This window comes from Arachis duranensis, chromosome 7 (assembly GCF_000817695.3).
Source record: "Arachis duranensis cultivar V14167 chromosome 7, aradu.V14167.gnm2.J7QH, whole genome shotgun sequence".
Taxonomy (NCBI): Eukaryota; Viridiplantae; Streptophyta; class Magnoliopsida; order Fabales; family Fabaceae; genus Arachis; species Arachis duranensis.
The window spans coordinates 49248516-49271664 of NC_029778.3; the positions used below are offsets into that span (position 1 = coordinate 49248516).

At 34.0% G+C, this 23149-nt stretch overlaps 2 protein-coding genes and 1 non-coding gene across 3 annotated transcripts; all 3 read left to right on the top strand.

Annotated features, from left to right (window-relative positions):
• The first annotated feature begins 4693 nt into the window (after nt 1-4693).
• Nucleotides 4694-4780, top strand: LOC127741017 (small nucleolar RNA R44/J54/Z268 family). The gene has a single exon (XR_008001872.1). It is a non-coding gene; the product is annotated as a small nucleolar RNA R44/J54/Z268 family (small nucleolar RNA).
• A 2195-nt stretch (nt 4781-6975) lies between these two features.
• LOC107458809 (ATP-citrate synthase alpha chain protein 1) lies at nt 6976-13855 on the top strand. Its single transcript, XM_016077017.3, has 13 exons — nt 6976-7067; nt 7258-7385; nt 8759-8935; nt 9442-9603; nt 10044-10124; nt 10201-10252; nt 10377-10491; nt 12161-12242; nt 12446-12561; nt 12696-12756; nt 12876-12992; nt 13088-13204; nt 13580-13855. The coding sequence occupies exons 2-13, from the start codon at nt 7287-7289 to the stop codon at nt 13649-13651; spliced, it is 1251 nt and encodes a 416-aa protein (XP_015932503.1). The 5' UTR covers nt 6976-7067; nt 7258-7286; the 3' UTR covers nt 13652-13855.
• Nucleotides 13856-14760: 905 nt separating this feature from the next.
• LOC107458817 (zinc finger BED domain-containing protein RICESLEEPER 2-like) lies at nt 14761-22616 on the top strand. Its single transcript, XM_052251583.1, has 6 exons — nt 14761-14892; nt 15340-15492; nt 15593-15662; nt 15925-15995; nt 16055-16135; nt 21327-22616. The coding sequence occupies exons 1-6, from the start codon at nt 14761-14763 to the stop codon at nt 22614-22616; spliced, it is 1797 nt and encodes a 598-aa protein (XP_052107543.1).
• The last annotated feature ends 533 nt before the right edge of the window (nt 22617-23149 follow it).

A 23149-nucleotide genomic window follows, 5' to 3' on the forward strand; every position in this document is an offset into this window, starting at 1 on the left:
TTGCTACGTCTGCGAGTCTGCAACGAAGATGAACGGATGACTAGCGATGGCTTCAAACCACGATGGAGGACTTCCTTGATTATGGATGATGCTCTCTGGATCTCATTCTCTCAAGCATGGCCCATAGAGGAGAAAGAATGGAAAATGGAAGTGAGCTGTGGGTGAGTGGGTGTCTGTATGACAACTCAGGCTGCATGAGTGAAAGGGTGTATGATTTAGGGTTTTATTCCTATGTTAACTAAGGGTAAACCAGTAAAAAGAACCACTATGGAGCATCTTCCTCGGTTCGGTTTGGTTTGGTTTGGTTCGGTTTCTACCAAGCCAACTAAAAATTAAACCGAACCGATCGGTTTAATTCGAAAAAAACAAAAAAATTGGTTTTTCGGTTTTTTATTCTGTTGTTGTAATTTTTGGTTTGATTTTGTGGTATTTTTTGGTCTGGTTCGGTAACTTACACCCCTATCACCGGGTAAGATGCAGTAGCATTGTTCACTTGCTACGGCTAAAAGGTTCGAGACACCGGAAAAGATACAAGGGTTGGATTTTGTCACACTTGCTCCATATCTAGAATTGTAACACCACCTGGGTAAGAGACAAGGGTTGAGGTTGTCCCCCTTGCTTTGGGTTATGCGAGTAAGATGCAAGGGTTACGGCTTTGTCCCACTTGCTTTGTGTTATGGTGTTTCTGTCCATGATTCACTACTGGATATATCAGGTTTGTCCGTATAGCTGACAGATAAGACTCATCGCTCATAGGGCAGACATGCATTATATGCACTTGTATGTTTTGTTTGAGTATGCATTTGTTTTGGCTTACCTATTTACTTAACTGTAATTAACTGCTACTTGACCTATTTGCTGTATCTACTATCCATATCTGTATTTTTCTTGTTTGTCTTGTTTGTGTTTATTTCTGAGAGATCCCTTATGCTGGCGAAGGTGACGCTAAGGGTTGTTCCACTTGGTGATTAGGAGGTATGTAGAAACCTGGGTTAGACTAGAATCCTTAGATATACTCATCTTATTTCTGGCTTAGTGAGAACTCTAGGATTTGATATGAACTGTTGGAATGTCTTTGGCTTCTCGGGACTTTATATATTATCTATACGGGCACCTTTACCATACTGAGAACCCCTGATTTTTATTCCATACATATTCTATTGTTTTTCAAATGCAGCATGTGAGGCACCTTGTTGAGCATTGTCGGAGACTCTTATGCAAGCAAAGATTTATTTTGGAGAGCTATAGTTTGTACTTAGTATATAGACATGTACATATTCTCCACTTTGTATAACTTGTATTTTGTCCCTTTTAGAGGTTAATTTCGTAGAAACAGGATTTATATTTTGGATATGTTTTAGGTTGTATAATTGTATATATGCTTTGACCGGCCTTTGTTTTGCAGGTCGAATATGGAGTTTGTTAATATGTATTGTTTTTTCTGTTTTGAAACTCTTATTCCATATGTCTTATGTTTCGTCGGTTTCGCTATTATCTACGCATTTTATTTTTAACTATTTCGAGTGTGATGAGACTTTCGAGTTCTGTTTTATTCAATTTTTTTTCAAAGCTCCTAGTTAAACTTCTTTTCATATATATCAAATCTCCAAAACTTTGATTTTGATTTTGATACCCAACGCATTAGGAACAAACCTCAAACCATGGTAGGGCATGAGGTTGGATCCTAATTATGGCAGGGCTCATCATTGTTTGGCATCTCTTTTCTTAAGGTGTGATTGCTGTTATTTGTTAGGATGTTGATGTTGTTAGGTTTGCACTAATTGTATTATAGAATTACAGGTTGGGGCAAGTTGAGAATGCAAGGAAGCACCTTTATTACTCTGGGATACATCTAGATCTATGTGAGATGCAAAAGCACTGTTGAAGTTACACCAAATTCGGTTCTATATTACGATGATGATTTTTTTTATTTGTTGTTAATAATGATGGTTTTGGTGATGAATTGTTGTTTTGATTTTGGCTTATTTAAAGTTGTTGCTGAATGTTGAATTTTTTTGTTGGATTCATGAAGAGATAGTGATGGAGTGGTAGTGAATAAAGGACAATTTTAAAGCCACGTTGAATTTTAGGGATGATTTTATATTAAAAAAGGTTGAGAAACAAAAATTTTCGACTTAAACCATAGAAACCAAAATTATACTTAACCCTATATACTTTTCTTTTCTTTTTTTCTTTTAGGGTGTGTGTGGTTGGGGGAACTATAGAACATTCCCAGAAATTTTAAGATGGGAATATGAAATTCCTATGTGTGGTTCAAGGTTAAAAAAAACATTCCAGGGTAACTTTTATTCCTTAGAATTGAATTACCACTAATTCAATTCCCATCTCCCCCTAGTTATCTTTCATTCCAATGGGAATCGAATGTAAATAATGAAACAAAAAGACTAAATTATCCCTATTATTTAATACTATATTTCACTTCTTTTTCGTTTTTGTCTAAAGAACTAAACCCTAGCAGAGCAGTTTTTTCCCCAAATCAATGAGCTTCACCAACGCCACCGCCACCGGAGCCGGCACCGGCACCGGCACTGCTGTTACTCTAAACAGAAGATTCGTCTCCTTCTTTTCTCTGATTCATGTTCACACTGCTCTGTGAATTTTCTTTGAATCTCATATTAAGGTTTGAGTTTTTTCCCAAATCAGTGGAGGCTTCACCAACGCCACCGCCATCGGAGCTACCCGGCGCCACCATTAACCTAAACGGAAGACTGGTTTCCTTCTCTTCTTCAAGTCCATATTCGCATTACTTATCTCTGAGAATTCTCTTTGAATCTCTCATTAAGATTTGGGTTCTTTTTATGCTTTCTACATCATATTACACTAATTTCCTGCAATAGACTGCTAATGTGATTAGTTATTTTTTATTTTGCTTGATTTCTTATACGCTCTTTGTGATTATGTTGCATGCAAACAACATGTTTGATGATTTACCTCAATAAAGAGTTTAAGCTTTTGACATATTTTTACATGCTTAATTTGGCTTGAATCTGACAAAAATATATTTTTACATGCTTAATCTTGTCTTAATTTGGCTTTTCGTGTTGTGTACTTCATGAGCCATGCTACAATGCACTACTAAGCTTGCATTACCATTGCTCTGCTTCTTTATCCTGTTGTCTTGATGAATTTTACATACTAGTAATAATGTAAAGTTGTTTTGGTGGCAATCTAATTTTCAGCTACAGAATCTGTGGGATCTAGTTTTCTAGTTTTAAAATGTATTTTGGTGTGCATGTTCTGGTATACTTGTATGTTCTGGTGATATTTATTACAGTTTCGTATGATAGTACAAGTTTGTTCAATTATTCAATCTGCATGTTTACAGATTTTGGCATATAACAAGAAGTCCTTTAAGTTTTTCTCCGATGCTTCTTCAATTTATTTATTCTGTTTTGCTTGTTTGTTGATATATTTTAGACTGTTTGAAAATTGAATTAGCCAACTTACTTAGTGGAACAAGGATCAGTTGTAATTGTATTCGTTGAGAATTGATATTTCTATACTGCTATTACTAAATTTGATATGTGATCACCGGTTCTTTTCTTTCTTATTAATAGTAACTCGGGAGTGGAATGACTCTTGTATGATTCCTATGTGCAGTTAATGTTTTGGTTCAAGTGATTTGAATAAAGTCTTGAATTAGATTGAAGGATGACTAGGTGAACAAGCATTATTGTATTACCATTAATGTGCATGTAAAATTCTCTAAACCACAATGAACTTTGATTTATTTTTTCTTGATTTGATAAATCTGAATGTTAGTTTATATATAAAAAAATGAATTCAAAAAGGAAAAATGTAAATTTTGGTACTACAATCAATTTCAATGCATTAAACTTTTAGTTGATTGACTTTGGATAAAAAAGAAAATGTAAGGTGATTCTCTTATAGTTATACTCTTCATTGAGTGAAGTCTTGAAAGGGTACAAGAGTAAATAGATTAACCGACAAGTTCATTGATTCCCCCCTTTTTTTGTTTAAAGTTTTTGTTTTTCTGAAATGGGTGTCTCCCATGATTTCTCACTTCATAGGTCAATGCTTTTGTGTCATTGAAATGTCTCCATTTGGTAATAATGTGTCTCTGTCTCTCTGTGTTTGTGTGTGTGCATTTTCAAGTAATGTTTATTTTTCTTACTTTGCTTTTGGTAATTTATTTGCTTTGGTTTTAGTTCTTGATTGTCACTGTTAAAAGTGCTTCTGAATTTGAGTGGTTGGTCATTTTTTGAACTTTGTCATTTGTTCAGAGAAACGAGATTGGGTTGGTTAGAGGAAAATACAGTGAATCTACACCAGTGTATCAGCTTCACGGATTTGTAAGTGCTCAGATCTGAACCACAATACATTATTCCTAATATACTTCGAGATTTAATTCCATGATATCAATTTTGATTTGAGGCACCCGCTTTTTCTTTCACTATTTTGTTTTTCTCCCTTTTTTTTCACACCTTCGGAATAGAAAGCTCTATTTTTTTAATCTATTTAGCAATGCATATTCTGTGTTATTGAATTTTTAAAAATTTAAACTGGCATTCTACTTGTGTGAAGAATTGAAGTTCAAGTTTTTTCTTTTTTTTTCCATTTATTATTTCTCTGCTTGAATTATAATTATTTCTTTGAGGTATTGTGTGTGAAAAATCCATGTTTAAGCTTGCAAATTCAGTATTTCTTTCTATTCGCAAATGATGACAAATAGACAGGGACATCAGCACTCGAAGGAGAGTGATGACTTAGTCTAAAATGGGAATCTCTCTGATGCGTTTATATAAAATTTACAATCTGTTATTATATTTTTCGTATTAGCCATTTGTTTCATTTAGGAATTAAGCATTTTGATTTTATATTGCATCCTTTGTAGCTATCAGTGTATCACTCATTTTCTTATGGAGATGGTTATGGCAATGTGTGTTTATTTATTTTGTTCCCTAATGTGTTAATTTTCTGCTGATTTTTCATTTGTCAATGAACCTGATGTTAAAATCTATTTTATTTTTCAACATATGTATGTTATTGTTTTTACTCTATTGAATAAACCATCGTTTTAACTTTTAAATCAATTTTCAAATTATACTTGGCCTTTGCTTAATGCAGATACCTTACTAATGGTTTGGCCAATAATGTATTCTATTGCATGTATTATCAGATATATGTATCTGATGAAATCTTAAATTGTCACTACCTCTGAGGCCATCCATCTTGTATAGTTAAATCTTTTTACTGGTCTTTGTTATTTGCACGTGTTGTTAGCTCACTCCTGCTTACATTCCTCTTATGTCATTGTTGTTAGTTTTCTCTAACCATGTTGGAGATCATTTTGGCGTATGGTTTCTTCTGAGCATTTTGGTGCTAAGGATGATTAGCAAAATAATCATGGATGGAGCTGCTATTCAATGTGATACAAGCCTGATGATTGTAACTAAGAACGGAGATTTGAAAATTGTTTTTGTTGAAGTTTGACCACAGTTGGGCTCCAAAAGAATCTTATGAAATAAACCAATCTATGTTGGAGTAGATGGAGAGATCAACTTGCACAAAAAATATGGAACCAATGGAGGAGAAGACATCACGCTCAATAATTGAAATAATTTTTCTATGTGTGAAGTTGTCTATCGTAATATTGATTTCATTTTGTTGATGTGTTTGTGTTCTTGTATAAGAGTTGTGCATGTATGCTTATTAGTGTTAGTAATTTTTTACTTTTGTGACTTCTTTGTAACTTTCATTTGGATAATAGTAATGCTTTTTTAGTAAATTTAATTGTGATAATGTTAATTTTAATTAAAGATATTTGTTATTAGGGATATTTTAGTAAATTTGAAAAGATTAGAATTGATAATAATTTTAATTAAATATATTTTATTAAGGATATTTTAGTAAATTTTTTATAGAAGTATTTTTGTAAATTTAAAATATAAAAAAATAATAATTTTAATTAAACATATTGTTATTAAGTGAAATTTAGAATCAATAATAATTTAACTAAAGATATTTGATATTAGGGGTATTTTAGTAAATTTAAAAAAATTAGAATTAATAATAATTTTAGTTAAACATATTTGATATCGGGGTATTTAAGTAAATTTAAAAAAATTAAAATCAATAATAATTTTAGTTAAACATATTTGATATTGGAGGTATTTAAGTAAATTTAAAAAGAAATAGAATCAATAATAATTTTATTTGAACATATTTGATATTAAGGGTATTTTAGTAAATTTAAAAAAATTAGAACCAATATTTTAATTTGAATGAGTAAGGGTAATTTTGACATATTACATAATATGACCAAGAAATTTAAACTCAACCAAACAAAAATTTAGTCATTCCTAGAATTATTACATAACATTCCAAGACATTAAAATTTATAACCAAACATAAGTATCCTATATTCCAAGTAATCCTATTCTTAGGCATTATATTCCTAAGAAAGACCTTCCTATTAATAAAATTTAATCTTTGAACCACACACATCATTAGGACCTATCCGAAAATAAAGCTTAGCTTTTAGGAGATCAATTAATTAACATTCATATAATTAATGCTTATCAATTTTTTTACTGATCTTAATATTACTATCTTATTTAAATTATTTTTTATTTTATTTTTGTATCTCCATGTTATAAGGCTTCTTTTAAAAGGTGTTAAGTTCTATATAATTTCATTTTTTATATATTTTAGATTTATGTCATATATCAGTATCTATAATATCATATATCTTATTTATGATAACTATATTATAGTTTAGGATTTTTGTTAAAATACAAATAAACAAAACTAAAAAAAAAAAAGTTTGAGTTTGATTTGTACATTGCCCGTTTCATCATTCCGTGAGAAGCACGAGTGATTATTATAGTAATAAATACCACAATATTATAATATACCTTTTCTACCCCTCGTGCTCCTCTTCCTTTTGCTCATTTTTCTCGTGCTGCTACATACATGTATAGTATATAACTACTTCACACAACTTCTCCAATCCCAGCATTGGATCTAACTTCTTCCTTGCCCTTTTATTCCCCATTCGATCCATTCCCTTTTCTTAACGCACGGTAATTACACTCATCACCTCTCTTTTCAACGTGTTCCATTTTTCATGCTTGATTATTGTTTAACAACTAACAAGTGCTATGTTGCATGTGATCTAAGTCATTTCATAAGAACATGATTTGACTTAGAATTCTCATGTCCCCGAAGCTGACTTTTTTTTTTATCTTAATTGTTTTGTGTTTTTTCTTGAAGTAAATTATTGCATATTTTGAGAAGCGAAAATGGCACGAAAGAAGATCAGAGAGTATGACTCTAAGAGGTTGTTGAAGGAACACTTCAAGAGACTCTCTGGCAAGGAGTTGCCCATCAAATCTATACAAGTAAGCAATGTTGGAAGTTTATTATAATATAATTTTTTATTGTAGTTTAATTATAATTATTCATAAATTATTAGTGACTTAATTTCATTCGTTGATTTTAATACATTACAAGAAACACGCCGAATAGCGGCGGTTTTAAATTGCCGCAAAACAACATACCAACCGTTTTAGAAGTGTTGCTTGTTAGGGATCGAAATTTGATTTTGTGGCGATTCGACCGGCATAATTGCAGCAAATCAGATAACTGATTTTGCAAAATCATCGCTATTTGTTCAGTGGATTTTTTCTCCATAACACGAGATTTACCGTTTCTCATCGTATATACTTCTTGACTTCTCTAATCTTTTTTATATCATGTGCAATGATTTCATTTGACCAAGGTTTTATTGTTGTTGTTATGTATGTGATACCAATATACTTTATCAACAAGTTGAAGCTACATTAGAAGTTTTGTTAGCTTCCGTTGTCTTGGAAAACAATAAGACCCTGTTTTTGTTTAAGGTCAATATGTTATGTCAATTATTTTGTCATATCTATGCTTACTTATTTCAGTTTTTACGGATTGACAAAAATCAACTTTGAAAGATTTAAAATATTAACATAAATTTTATAAAATAACTAAAATTTCTATTTTTTGTATAAATTTATCAAAAAATAAAAATATAAATTTTAGAACTTTTTTACTTATATGAAAAAAATAAATTATAAAATAATGTTTTTTAGAATAAAAACAAAGATACCTAATATCTGAAACACATTTCTTGTTCCAGAACGTGATAGCAAGTAATCTGGATTTATTTTGTTGGCTTAGTATATAAATCATTAACTAATTTATAGTAAAATTTTAATGAACTATACTAGGTGTACATTAAAATTAGTCACTAAAATTAGCTACTACTATAAAATATATATTGAAAATAAATGAAATCACAATATATTTATACATAAATATATTGATAGTTGATTTGAGTGACTGATTTTAGTGCACAAATAGCATTTTTAAATTTTAATAAAACATAGGTCTTTGTTATTGTCGACTTTTAGTATTGTAAATAATATTGTTAGTTGGTGCATGTCATAATATTATTTATCTTAAAAAATTAGGTGAATAGAAAAAAAAATATAAATAACTATTTTTAATATATTTTTTTTTATGTAAGAGTCTCTTTTAGATCATAATATTTTAATATTATGTCATACTATCACTTATTTCAAAAACTTTAAGCGAATTAAAGAAACTTGATTATATCTTTGACATTGAGAGATATGAAGCACACAAGGACTAAGATTACATCTTCCGTATTAATGATCTGCACCAATGCACCATACAATAATAATGCATTCGTCTGTTGTGTGTAATTATATTTCATCAGGTTACAAAGTACACGGATTTGAATGAGTTGGCAGAGAAGGAACCCTGGCTTTCATCTTCAAAGTTGGTTGTGAAACCTGACATGCTGTTTGGAAAGCGTGGCAAAAGTGGCTTGGTGGCCTTAAATTTGGATTTGCCACAAGTTGCTTCTTTTGTGAAAGACCGTCTTGGAAAACAAGTACTTAATTAATTCTTATCTCCCCTGTCCTCCACAAGTCATTAATCCAACTAGTGAAAAATGCAATTTATTCTCACTTTTTAAATTTAAATATTATGTTTTAATGGTTAAAGCATTGTATTATTAGCCAAAACGGGTTAGTATAAAGACATGAAATTAACTGCACTTGAATTTCTACTGTAAAATAAATTAAAATTTAGTACAATTTGAGTGTATTTTTTAAACTTTAAAAAAATTTAATTTGCAATTTCACCTCCTCAATTTATATTTTTCAAGTTAATTTTAAAAACTTTAATATTTTTCGTAGTGTTTTATTAGCACGATTCTCTATTAATTGAAGGATGATTTAGAAAAAAAAAACAGAAAAAAATATTTTTAACACAATTAAATATTTCAGAGAAATTAAATTATATATTTTAAGAGGTTAGTGATAAATTGCGTAGGAAGTAAAGTTTTGTGGTAATTTTTTTCCCCATCAGATTATATTTCCCACTTTTTTATTGTAGGTTGAGATGGGTGGATGCAAAGGACCTATAACAACTTTTATTGTTGAACCTTTCATCCCACACAATGAAGAGTTTTACCTCAACATTGTCTCCGAGAGACTTGGGTACAGCATAAGCTTTTCAGAGTGTGGAGGAATTGAAATTGAAGAGAACTGGGACAAGGTGATAAAAATGAGGATTTTATTTATTTATTTATTTTTTACTTATGGATTAATCTATTTAATATCTATCTATCTATTTATCTATCTACTTAATATATCTACTTAATATACTAAAAATATAGTTTTAACCAAATTTATTGTGTGCTATTGATATTTAATAACATAAAGTATTGTTTCACATAAGTAAATTTTCTTTGAATGTCGGAATAAACAGATTATTATAATAGGGCATTATCTACATGGATATATAGTATATATATACTGACTAATTTTTTTTTTGTTGAACTATATATACTAGCATAAGTAGATCTATTTTTGTATATCATGTTTCTGTTGATCAAATAATTATATATGTATTTTATTATTGTTTCTTGCATTTAAAAAAATTATAATTTACATATTGAATATATTAATTTTAATTTAACAAAGTAAGTGTTTCAGGTTAAGACTATATTTGTTCCAACAGGAGTGTCTCTTACATCAGAGAATATTGCCCCTCTTGTTGCAACCCTACCCTTGGAGGTATATTCACTTTACTTTATACTATTTTCGGTTCACAATATCTACTACTAAAAAAGTTATTTATTCATGTTTACAGATTAAGGGAGAAATTGAGGAATTTCTCAAGGTGATATTCAATCTATTTCAGGGTATATTACAAGATACATATTTACTTACTTAAATACCACTCAATAAGCATTTGAAATTTGAAGACAAGTTCAACAATGATTAAAGATTTTAGTCTTTAACATATTGTTTTCCATCTTGTGTTAGATCTGGACTTCACTTTCTTAGAGATGAATCCTTTCACTTTGGTCAATGGAAATCCTTATCCTCTGGATATGAGAGGAGAGTTAGATGACACTGCTGCTTTCAAGAACTTCAAGAAGTTGGTTAATTACTTCCCACTAAAAACATTAACAACTATTATTTGACGAATAGAGAAATTATTGCACCCTATATTATTCTTTGATAAAGTGACATATGATCGTTTTATTTTAGGATAAGAAAAAAACCACAGTTTTATTTAGGGGTGTTCATGGATCGGATCCGATCCGCATATTCGCAGTATTTATCCGAATCCGATCCAAAAATTGCGGATATGGATTCGATTCGCAAGGCTTTCGGATCGGATCCGCACACTAATCGGATTGGATTGTGGATTTTGTGTTGGTATCCGCATATCCGCATATCCGCAAAAATAAAAAAATAAATAAGTAAATATTCTTTTTATGTTTTATTTCAACTAATAATTATCATATATGTTGTATTATTTTAATTTATTATTTAAAAAAATACGTTTAATATTATTTTAAGAGTAAACATATTTAAAAAAATAGAAAAAATAAATTTTATTGATATTTTTTTATGCGGATCGGATCGAATCGAATCCAATCTTAAAAACTGCGGATATTGGATCCGATCTGATCCGATGATTTTAGTGCAGATCGGATCGAAATTTTGTCCATATCCGATTCAATCCGATCCGCGTTCACCGCTAGTTTTATTAGAAATGTCAGTATATCCATGGATCGAGCACAATCCACCTAAATATTATGCATTAATTTAGGGTTCTAACAATCCAATCGGCAATTGAACCAAAAGTTTAAAAGTTCAACTAAAGATAAACTGAATATAATAAAGTGATATATTTATGTATAAAATATATAATATTTTTTTATAATTTATTATTTTAAACTGGTTAACTTTGCCTATGTTACACTTTGCGGTACATTGCCAGTCCCAAGCCCGGATAAAGGAGGAGGGTTGTGTTAGGTCTTCGACAACCAACATAAAAATATAGTCGAACGGGCTAAAACTAGGTCGTTGTCCGGAAGCAACGCGCTGTATGGCTCGAGTACAATGTCAAATGAGCAAGAGCCGGTACATCAGTACCCGAATGTAGTGTTAAATGAGTGTTGGACGGCCAAAGGGGAGCACGAAGATAAGCTGAGTGTGGCAGAGATGAAGATGTTGAGATGGATGAGTGGTCATACGCGATTGGATAAAATAAGGAACGAAAATATAAGGGAAAGAATTGGAGTAGCACCCATTGTGGAAAAGATGGTTGAATCGCGTCTCAAGTGGTTTGGACATATGAGAAGAAGACCGATAGAACACCCAGTTAGGAGGATGGATGAGATGGAAGATGGATAAGGGGCGAAAGGCAGAGGAAGACCTAAGAAGACCATCCATGAGGTGGTCAAACGAGATCTACATGTAAACGGTCTCTCTGCATATATGATACATGATAGAGTACAGTGGCGTCGTTTGAGTTATGTAGCCGACACCACCTAGTGGGACAAGTCTTTGTTGTTGTATTATTTTAAACTGGTTAACGACTAAAAAACTGTTTCAGTTTAACAAATTAACCGATTTTTTTAATTTTAACCGATTTATTACCAAGTGATTTTTATCTTAAATTAAATCTGTTTGATAACTGACACCTGGTTAACCGGATCAATCTGGTTCTTAGAACCATGCAATAATTTCTCCCCTATCTCTAGTTCATATTTAAAAGTTGAACCAATATATCTGCTTGTTCTTGTTATTTGCAGATGGGGGAACGTTGAATTTCCAATGCCATTTGGAAGGATTATGAGTACTACTGAGTCTTTTATTCATGGATTAGATGAAAAGGTGAAGGCATATACTTCAAATCTTATTATCTACAATCTTATCCATCGCATCTGATCTGTATATGGATCTCCAGGATTAATTGAATTCCTTGATTGGTACTAATCAAGAATCAATAATAATCTTGCTTCCAACAATATCATGGGGCAGGGCCTATAAATGTTTACTCTAAAAAGATTTTTGTTTGCTTATTTCTCTGATGCCAGACAAGTGCATCTTTGAAGTTCACAGTTTTGAATCCAAAGGGCCGAATCTGGACAATGGTAGCTGGGGGAGGAGCTAGTGTCATCTATGCCGACACGGTTTGTTCATCTTTTTATTTGTTTATCTTTCAAATGAGATATTTTTTCTGGACCAAAATTTTATTTCTTCCTTTCTAACTGCATTTTGTCCAAAATCGACACAATGATAGTTTACTCTCCAATTAATTGTTATATATATTCTTCGAATATCAAGCAAGCAAGAAAATCAACTGCTTAAAGATGAGATCTTGCAGTATGCCAGAGTTGTAATTGATGTAATTAATCTTAATACTATTCTTGTTTGGTACTTAAATCATTTTACAATTTTCACAGATATATATATATATATATATTTTATCAAAATGCATGCTAAAGTCTGAACTTAATACCGCAGTGTGCAACTTCAAATCCTGATGGCGAAAAGCGTGCCCTTGTAATAGGCGGCGGAATAGCCAACTTCACAGATGTTGCTGCCACATTTAGCGGCATAATTCGAGCTCTAAAGGAGAAGGTAACCCTATGGATTGTTGAGCTTTTCTCTGATTCTAATATAATAACTTGTGGCAAAAGTTAACTGATTTTCCAGCGAATTGTTGCGAAAAACAGGAGCAAAAGCTAAGAGAAGCAAAGATGCACATATATGTGAGGAGAGGAGGTCCTAATTACCAGAAAGGTTTAGCGAAAATGCGCGCACTTGGGGAGGAGCTCGGCATCCCCATTGAGGTTATATACCTGAACATCTTCACTAATTCTAGAATAAATCCTCATTTCATCCTAACCAAAAACACTAATGCGTGTTATGGTAGTTACAGTAACTATTCAAAGCTTTTTAATTTGAAAAGCAAATGACATCTAAATGTAAAAAAAAAAAAAATTAATTTTAAGTGCTGTTAAAAATTATTTAATTACCATAATTACTGTAGCCATAAATAGCATAGACTCCACCTAATATGAATGAGAGGACTAATATGTTCGATAAGAGACAAGTTTGTAAGTTTTAAATCTTGAGAAACTATTTTATCCTCCATGTGTTTTTTATGCTGATCAGAAAACTTGTTCGGACGAATCTTCTCTGATCTATTAATGGTATCTTTGCAGGTTTATGGACCTGAAGCCACAATGACTGGCATATGCAAACAAGCAATCCAGTGCATTACAGCTGCTGCATAAATTATATACAATTCTTAGTCCAGTCTATTCTCATTGCTTGTTTCTTGATTCCTGGATTCCGTTTCTATTTCTCATCATTGAGGCATTTGATAAGTTAGAACTCAGTTTGTCACAAATCTACAATTCAGTGTATCATTATGTATAATTCTGAGAGTACTATCCTGAAAATACAATAGAATAATGTAATTCATAATGTTAAGTCAAGTGCACATCTATGTTTCATATCTGTTCTTGTCTAGAACTGGATTCCGAGATATAGCTCGTCCACAACGAGAAGAACGTCGGCAAAGTCCTTGCTTAGTGTGTTGTGCTGCTGATTCCTCATCAGTCCGAGCAATGTGGAGAACCTGAAAAAGGACTTCAACGCTTAAGTCAACGTATAATCTCAAAGTACTAAAACTTAAAAACGGAATGCTCTCTTTCTGCTGTATTTTTCACAATGGCTTCTATAGCTCGCCTGTGCTCCTATTTATCATCAGGCAACGTTAACCATTTTCTTTTTTTTGTAAGCCGAGATTCGCGTGGCAGCTATAGAGGTGTAAAAAAGATTTTGTATTTTGAATTAGTTGGTTTAAGTGTTGACTAGTCAGTTCCAAGGTATAACGTCGTGCTTCTGAGATTATTGAGTACAGATCACAATCCCCAAACTTGATTTGCTATTGTCAGTAGCAAGTTGAGCTTTTGCCTACATTTCTGACGTTATACTGTTATATAAAAAAATCGTGCTAGGATCTGAGCCCCCAAGGTCAGCCTGCTACTGAGCATATGAATAGTCAAGCTTATATCTGTAAAAATATTAATTACTAATAAAGTTGTTTGAAAATGTGCGCGTGGTTTCGTGCTGTAGTAAATGTTAGCGGTTGGTTAAATTGAGGAAATTTTAGCCATTAAATGTTTTTGTGGGAAATAAATAGTTGCTCCATCTAATGGCTAATAATGGTGGATAACTTAAGTCGTGTGATAGTGGTTTTGGTATCTCTAAAGTTTCTGTTTGGGTAAGTATTGGGAATGTTACTGCTTACTTGCTATCCATCAAAAAAGGATGAAAAGATGAACTTCAAATGATCAGTTTCTTATTCTTCCAGTGTTTTCTGAATTTTGTCGCAAAAATGAAAAAGGCAAAAAAGAAAGTTGTGGAAATAAAGGATGATTTGTATGAATGGGTTCATGCGAATGTCAAATGTCGTGCGTCCCTTTATCAAAATGCCAAACCCTTAGCAGAACTTTGCTTAGTGAGTTGGGTTTGTGGGGGGTGTGTTACTTCTGTTGAGTTTCTTCCTTGTAATGGGGAAGAAAGGGTTTGTGAGAGAAGAGGTGATTGGGCTTATTTTTATATGTATGCATGTGTGCTTACAAAGCTTAACATGAGGTTTTCTTTCATAGGGTTTGAATGTAAAGTACTGACACAGTTGAACTGTTCTCTTTCGCAACTCCACCTAAATTTTTAGGCTTTTCTTCATGCGCTTGAGTGCCTGATGGATTTTCACGAAACTCCGCCTTCCCTGGTTGTTTTCTTTTCTCTATTTCAGTCTAAAGGAGTCCGTAAAGGGCTTTGGATAAACTTGAGTAGTTATCCTGGTTGTTTGTTATTTATTTTGTATAAGTCACCATTTAAAAATTTCAAGGAAATATTTGTTAATGTTCGGTCTTGTGAGTCTGACTATCCATTTTTCCTGGATGATGAGCAGGTAGAGCGTTTTTCTTTGTATTGGTGTCCTGAGCCGATGCAGATTTTGGATGCAATGGTTAGGTCTAAAGATGAGAATCTGATGCTGAATTATTTAATTGAAGGTTTTTCCGTGGAAAAATTACTGTCAATATATGATTTGTTGAAATTTGAAGTGAATGAAGATGGTTTAAGAAATTATATAGGTAGGAAAAAAATTGTTTTGAATTTTTGACTTATTCGATAATCTCAGTTCTAATTGCTGTTTTGTGTAGTTTGCAGGTGGAAAAGTTCCGAGTTTGTCCTCAGCTCGCATAAGGAGTTTCTTTGATCAAAAGAAGGATGGTAAAGAGTTTCAGCCAATAGAACGAGAGGAATGTTGCGGTGGAACTTACGCAGTCTAGTGCGCATCCTTAAGGAGAAAAAAAAAAGAAAGAGGGTTGAGTCTGAAAACTCTTTGAAAATTTTGTCTACTGCCAACTTGGTCGTTAGTTCTAGTGTGAGGGGAGAGTTGAAGAAATAGATACGTCGTCATGGCCTTGTGGGTGGTGCTAGTGGGGAATCTATCTAGAGTGATCAATTTTCATTTGCTGCTCTATCTGATAAGGTCGCATAGTATCCAAGCGACATACACTACTGGAGGACTTGGGTAAGGAAGTTATTGGACGGTATCTGCAGGTAAGAAGTATCTCTTGTCTTATTGTTTTTTGCTATTACTTATATATATATTTGTTCAGGTGATTGCGACTAGGATGCTTTGTATTGATCGTACTACTGAATTGCTAGGAACTTCGGAGAAAAGTGAAATGGAGAAACTGGTTGTTCATACCCCGGCCCGAGTTAAAGAGCCGGGTTGACCGCAGACGAAAGAACCGACCTCATGAAAGGTTGGTCCAAATATCAACCTCTTCATAAAGAGCTTGGAAGACTCCTAAAGAGGCCCAAAGAGGCCCAAAATAGGAGGACCGCCGCCTACCAGAAAGCAGTTCACAAAAAGATACGATCTCACCTACAAGATATAAGATAAGATAACAAACTTATCTCAAAGGGAGGTCGCCCAGTACCACTATAAATACACTGGAACACCCAGGTATAACTCATACTCCAATTCTACGAAAAACCTGCCTAAAGCCTGTACTGACTTAAGCATCGGAGTCTCTTGTAGGTACCACCACCCCCCGATGATCAAAGACCAGCAGTACCTCAGGCTCCCACAAGTCGGACCCAGTAGGCTTGACCAAACCGAAAGATCTCGTCCGAGATCGATCTCTACGTTTTAGGTAACCCTCCGAATGTTGGTGCCGTTGCCGAGGCCCTCCCAATCATCCCATAATCGTGGCAAACAACCCTCCTAACAATGACCACACTTCCAGCTTGGAAGACGGTATACCAATGAAAAACACGGATGTCGCACCACTATCACTAAAAGAAGCGCACCACTCCAAGGGAGACAAGCAGCCTCAAAGCATGGAGATTCTAGATGCCATCCGTGAGCAACAAGATCGCCTCAAACAGCTCGAACGAAAAGCCAAATGACAACGGGAAGCCGAGCGAGACCTGCGAAAAGAAACAAGACGGCACAGAGAGTTGGAAGACAAACTCTAGAAACTCAAAGCCGACCTCAAGGCCAAGACTACTCGATCCAACCGTGAAGCCAGCCCCCGTAGAGAACAAGACCTATTCACAAAAGAAATCATGAAGGCTAAAGTCCCAAAGGACTTTAAATCCTCTGACATGACCCCATACGATGGAACATCCGTTCCAAGCCATCGTCTTAGCAACTTTAGGAGTCGGATGTATCTTATAGACGCCTCGGACGCAACTCGCTGTAAGGCCTTCCCGACTACTCTCACCAAAACGGATATAAAGTGGTTTGACAGCCTACCCCCAAGGTCAATCACAAGCTTTGATGACCTCGCTAAAAAGTTCCTAGTCAGGTTCTCCATTCAAAAAGATAAAGCCAAACACGCTCCAAGTCTACTAGGGATCAAGCAAGGAGATCCGGAAAGCCTCCGAAACTACATGGAAAGATTGAATAAAGCATGTCTCGACATACAGAATCTCCCTACAGAAGCGGCTATCATGGGACTTATCAATAGCCTACGAGAAGGGCCCTTTAGCCAATCCATCTCTAAGAAGCACCCCCACATCCTAGAACGAAGTACAAAAACGAGCAGATAAGTACATCGACATAGAAGAAAACTCCCGACTAGGGGAAACTTCCAAAACTGGGTTCTCCTACCCCTCCCGGGACAAAGACAAAGAGCCAAGGAAAAAGGAGTACCAACCTAATGACATGTCATCATGTCATATTTTTTTATGTTTTTTCATACAAGAAATTGATGGTTAGTGTTTAAATATTGCATTCTTTTGTAATTAAATGGTATATTTCCTTAATCTTTTGATTTTATAAATTTTGTAGGAAATAAATAAAAAAAAAAGCACAAAATAAGCTAAAAAAAAGAAAAGAGAAATTTTAGACACACTTTAAAGATTGAGCAAGCTTTGGGGCATGACCATGAAGCCGTGGCATCTTCGTTAATGCCTTATGCATGAATTTATTATTGAAAAATTAAAGCATGCATGCATTGGCAAAGTAATGCATTACTAAGTAATATAAAGCTTTAATTATGCCAATTGGCAATTGGCAATTACTAAGCAATATAAAGCTTTACGGAATGCATTACTAAGCTTTAATTATGCCATTTGGCATTTGATAATGTATTACATGCTTGCATTGGCTTTAATGTTAATGCATTGGCATTATTTAAAGTAAATGAATGCATGCATGAAATGTTATTTATCAATGCCAATTAAGAATGAAGGAACGCTACATTACTTGGCATTACTAATAAAGTGATGAAAGTATGCATGTAATATTATTAATGCCATTTGCTAAGGTGTTAATGAAGGAATTAATTATATGTAAATATGTTTGTTGTTTATGAGAACCGCTTGAATCATGACATTACTACTTGATTTAAAGGGTTCTCGACAATTCTATTTTTTCTTTATTCTTTCTATATTCATATCAAATATATTATATATAAATAGAATATCGAATATATACTAAAATTTCTTATATATTTTATATAGTATGCATGAAACATTTAATTCCTAATGCCAATGAATGAACGCTTGGCATTATTGTTAATTATAGTTAATGAAAGCATACATTAATTAAAGCCATGAAAGCATGCATGTAGTATTAGTAATGCCAACAAAGCAAGCATTCAATTAAAGCAAAGGAAGCCCAGCGTTGAAGATTCCAACGGAGCGCTCAACAAAGGGAGCCAAAGAAGCCAAGGAGCGCTCGAACAATTGAGAACTACGTTCACTTTTACAACGTTTCCGGGCTCCCAACAAAGAAAAGCACAGCGCGCACAAGGGAACCAAAGGAGCGCGTAAGAGGAAATTGGCACCAAGTGAAGCAACCAAGGTTCGAAGGGGAACCTCACACTAGGGGTGGGCAAAAAAATCCAAATTTTGGATTTTAATCCAAATCCAAATCAAACCATTTAAAAAAAAACCAGTTTTAAACCAAAAAAAATCCAAACCAAATTATATTTATTTTATAATTTGGTTTTTGATCCAATCTATTTAAATGGTTTTAAATCCGGATCCAGATCCAGATCCACATTAAGATCCAAATATTAAAAAAACCCTAATTTCGGATTTCTGATTCGGTGAACTCTCCTCTTCTACTCCTTCGCTTCTTCTCCTTCGACCGGGGAGTCTCCACTCTCCACCGCAGCCGGCACCGAAGCAGGAAACTGGCACCGTCTCATTCAACGTTGAACGGGTCTCAGCTCTGTTTCTCTTTTTCTGCCTTTGGTCTTCTCCGCCGTCATCTTCAGTTCTTCACCGTCGTTGACTCATTGTATCAAGCTTATCAATCAACTCTACAATTTCTGTCATAGTGTGGGACATATCTGAATCTAGTTCCAGCACAAGCAGAACAAGCCCTAATTTCGGATTTCTGATTCGGTGAACTCTCCTCTTCTACTCCTTCGCTTCTTCTCCTTCGACCGGGGAGTCTCCACTCTCCACCGCAGCCGGCACCGGAGCAGGCAACTGGCACCGGCACCGTCTCATTCAACGTTGAACGGGTCTCAGCTCTGTTTCTCTTCTTCTGCCTTTGGTCGTCTCCGCCGTCATCTTCAATTCTTCACCGTCGCTGACTCATTGTATCAAGCTTATCAATCAACTCTACAATTTCTGTCATAGTGTGAGACATATTTGAATCTAGTTCCAGCACAAGCAGAACAAGCAGTTCCAGCACAAGCAGAACAAGTAGTAGCCCCTGTTCTAGTTTTCTGTTCCAGGTTTTTGTCCATTTTCCATTTTATTTTATTAAGTTTGATTAATTTCCAGGTTCTTTGTGATTTAAGACCAAGAGAATTATACTAAGAGAAATTAGCTACTAAGAATAAGGGTTAGGGTAGTTAGAAGCTCAATCATATGATATATAAACTGAAATTATGAAGCTGTATTGGTTGAGTTTGTATTGCTGGATTTGTGCTTGATTATGTTGTGGCGAATGTTTAATTGATCTTCTGAATATGTGATTTTATATTGTGATGATTGAATGCTAATGTTATAAAGAAAATTGGTTTTTCAATTTGATGAGTGGTGCTAATGTGGATCAGCCACATGTATTTGGAGATGCTAATCAACAGAGTGGATTTTGGCCTAACACATTTTTTCATTGAAACAAACAAACGAAGAAATTCAAGTGTTATAAGTGTGGGTTCCTTTGTTGGAGTTGGATCTTTTCATGTTTAAAATAACTATGATTTGGCATATGCATATTTTTATATGAGATGATTGCTCTTAGAAAATAAAATATTAAACTTCTATGACAGTAGAAATATGATTGCTTTTATATTTCAATTCATTCTTATAGATTCATTTCCCAACACACCAAAACCTATATTTCAATTCACTATTATAAATTCATTCATCATTACTAATAAGGTGAGATTTGGTAACAACTCACCTTTTATATTGGATTCAAATTCAGTAGAATGTAGCATAAATGATATTATGATTTATAACAATAACAATAAGTTATATAATCTGATTCCTCTGAAAAAGTGGCTTTATGGTGGTCATGATTTCTTCAACAGAGCTTGTCTCATCTGCACAGTGCCTTAAACAATTCCAAAACTGGTTGTGTTTTGTCTCTCTGTATTGGTTAGTGCAGGCAGGTGCAGATAGTAGGATATGATTAGTCAAAATTCCAAAATTCCAAAATTCTTGTTGAAGGTTTGTTGTTACTGCTGACACAGCAACCCATTTGGAGTAGTTGCCTTAACACAAGATAGTATAGAGTTGAAGAACAAGTTTATAGACTGTATGTTATTAAGGATGAAGCTTTTTAGAGACTAAGGTTATGGTTTGATGCAGTATGTATCCCGAAAGAGGTAGATTGCCATTATTTTGAGACATGTAGGGGTGAAGGCTAAGAAGATATTGTTAATGCGCGATAAGTGAAAATGAAATGAAGTTGGAGGGATATATTTAGATTCAGGCAAAGAGTTTGCTACTTTTCTATTGTGTAACTATTTAGGAGGGCATGGATTGCTGGCACCTGTCATGACTTTGAGGACATTAGCAAGTTCTCCATTCTATGACCACTGACCAGAGAGTAATACATCATATTCACACACATTTACTCTCTTGTCTTTATTATGTGTTAAATTTTTTGAAGAAAGTAAAATTATTTATGTGCTGAACAAGACATTCAATTATCGTATAGGTAAAATCCAAGGAGAAATTGAGCATTATTATGGACCCATTTTAGTTGAGGTTATTGGTTGATTGGGATAAAGCAGGACCAGATAAATGAGGGACAAACAAGAATAATTTTTTATCGTTTTTTTTGAATTAGTAGTTTATGAATCATGCTGAAGTTTTATTGGCTGCTGTTTCTTTGGATTAGTTTGTGTTAATTTTAGCATGTTTGGCACCAAATTTTGAGTTATGTACACCTTGCTTTATATGCAGAGCAAGATGACTGAAAACAGTAATATTGAAGCAGCAGGGATGTCCGCTAGCATTCAACCATCTTCTCCACCGTCAGGTGTTCGTAAGAATCGGTCAGCTGTCTGGGATCATTTTGATGTAGAGAATGCTACCGAGAAGAAGGCTAAATGCAAATATTGTGGTAGCTTAATACAATATGGGAATGGAACCAGCTCAATGGGTGGTCATTTGAGAAGATGCAAGCAAAATCCTAATAATGATTCGAACAAAAGAAGAAAAACAACGACCACACCGACTATAGATGAGCGTGGTGTTTTAAATTCACCCAGTGCTTCCAAATTTGACCAAGAGGAGGCTCGAAGGGCACTTGTGGAAATGTTTATTGGGGAAGAGCTACCATTTCGCTTCATTGAAAGCCCAAAATTCCGAAAATTTGTGCATGCTCTACAAGCAAGATTCAAAGTTCCTTCACGGACTACATTAGCACGTGACATTGGAGCTCTTTATGCTGAAGAGAAGATGAAGTTGCAAGATTTTCTTTCGGCAAATTGTGGTAGAGTATGTCTAACCACTGACACTTGGACTTCAATTCAAAATTTTACTTATATGAGTTTGACAGCACACTTTGTTGATTTGGATTGGAAATTACATAAAAAAATACTTAATTTTTGTCAAGTGACAAGTCATTCAGGAGAGGTTATAGGAGCAACAATTGAATCTTGTTTAAATAATTGGAATTTGAATCGGGTCTTTAGTGTGACAGTTGATAATGCCTCCTCTAACGATGTTGCAATTAAATATCTGAAGCAGCGATTGAATTCTTGGAATAGCATTATTTTGAATGGTGAATTTATTCATATGAGGTGTTGTGCACATATTATAAACTTAATTGTAAAAGAGGGGTTGAAAGAGATTGATGAATCAGTCTTGAGGATTCGTAGTGCAGTAAAGTATGTTAGATCTTCTCCATCTAGAGCTAGTAGGTTTCAAAAGTGTGTTGAACAAGAAAAAATCCAATATAAAGACTTGCCTTGCATGGATGTTGAGACTAGGTGGAATTCTACCTATCAAATGTTAGAGGTAGCTTTGAAGCATCGCAAAGCATTTGAGTTGCTTGCTTTGAAAGATAATACCTATATAGGAGAGATGAATGGAGGAAAAGGGAGAGGTGTTCCTTTTGATTCAGACTGGGAGTATGCTGAGTCCATTGTACCATTTTTGCGAGTGTTCAGTGATGCCACTATACGTGTTTCTGGTACCTTATATGTTACCAGTGTTATGTATATGAAGGAAGTATTTGCAATTGGATGATTTATTCATCATTCTTGTGATTCTGTTGATTTTAGTACTATGTCAATGGCAGAAAGGATGAGGGTTAAGTATGAGAAGTATTGGGACAATCCTGATTCGGTGAATATGTTGTTATTGATTGCTATCGTACTTAATCCAATGCAAAAGATTGAGTATGTCAATTATTTCTTGCATTACTTCTTTGGAGAAGAAAAAGGAGGCGAATTGAAGTCAAAGTTGTCCAAGTGCATAAAGTTACTTTATCAGCAATACCAAAGTTCTGAGGAAGCAAGTGAAGCTGATACGCAAGATGTTCAAGCCAACAACATTAATACCGATCTTCATGGCATGGGCTTTTTTCTGCAAGCAACCGGTCACAGAACAAATACAAGATCTGAACTTGATAGATATTTACAAGAAGAATGCGAGCCATACTCTCATAAGTTTGATATACTAAACTGGTGGAAGGTCAACTCAACCTGATTTCCAATTCTTGGAAATATGGCTCGTGAGGTATTGGCTATACCTGTTTCTATGGTAGCTTCGGAGTCTGC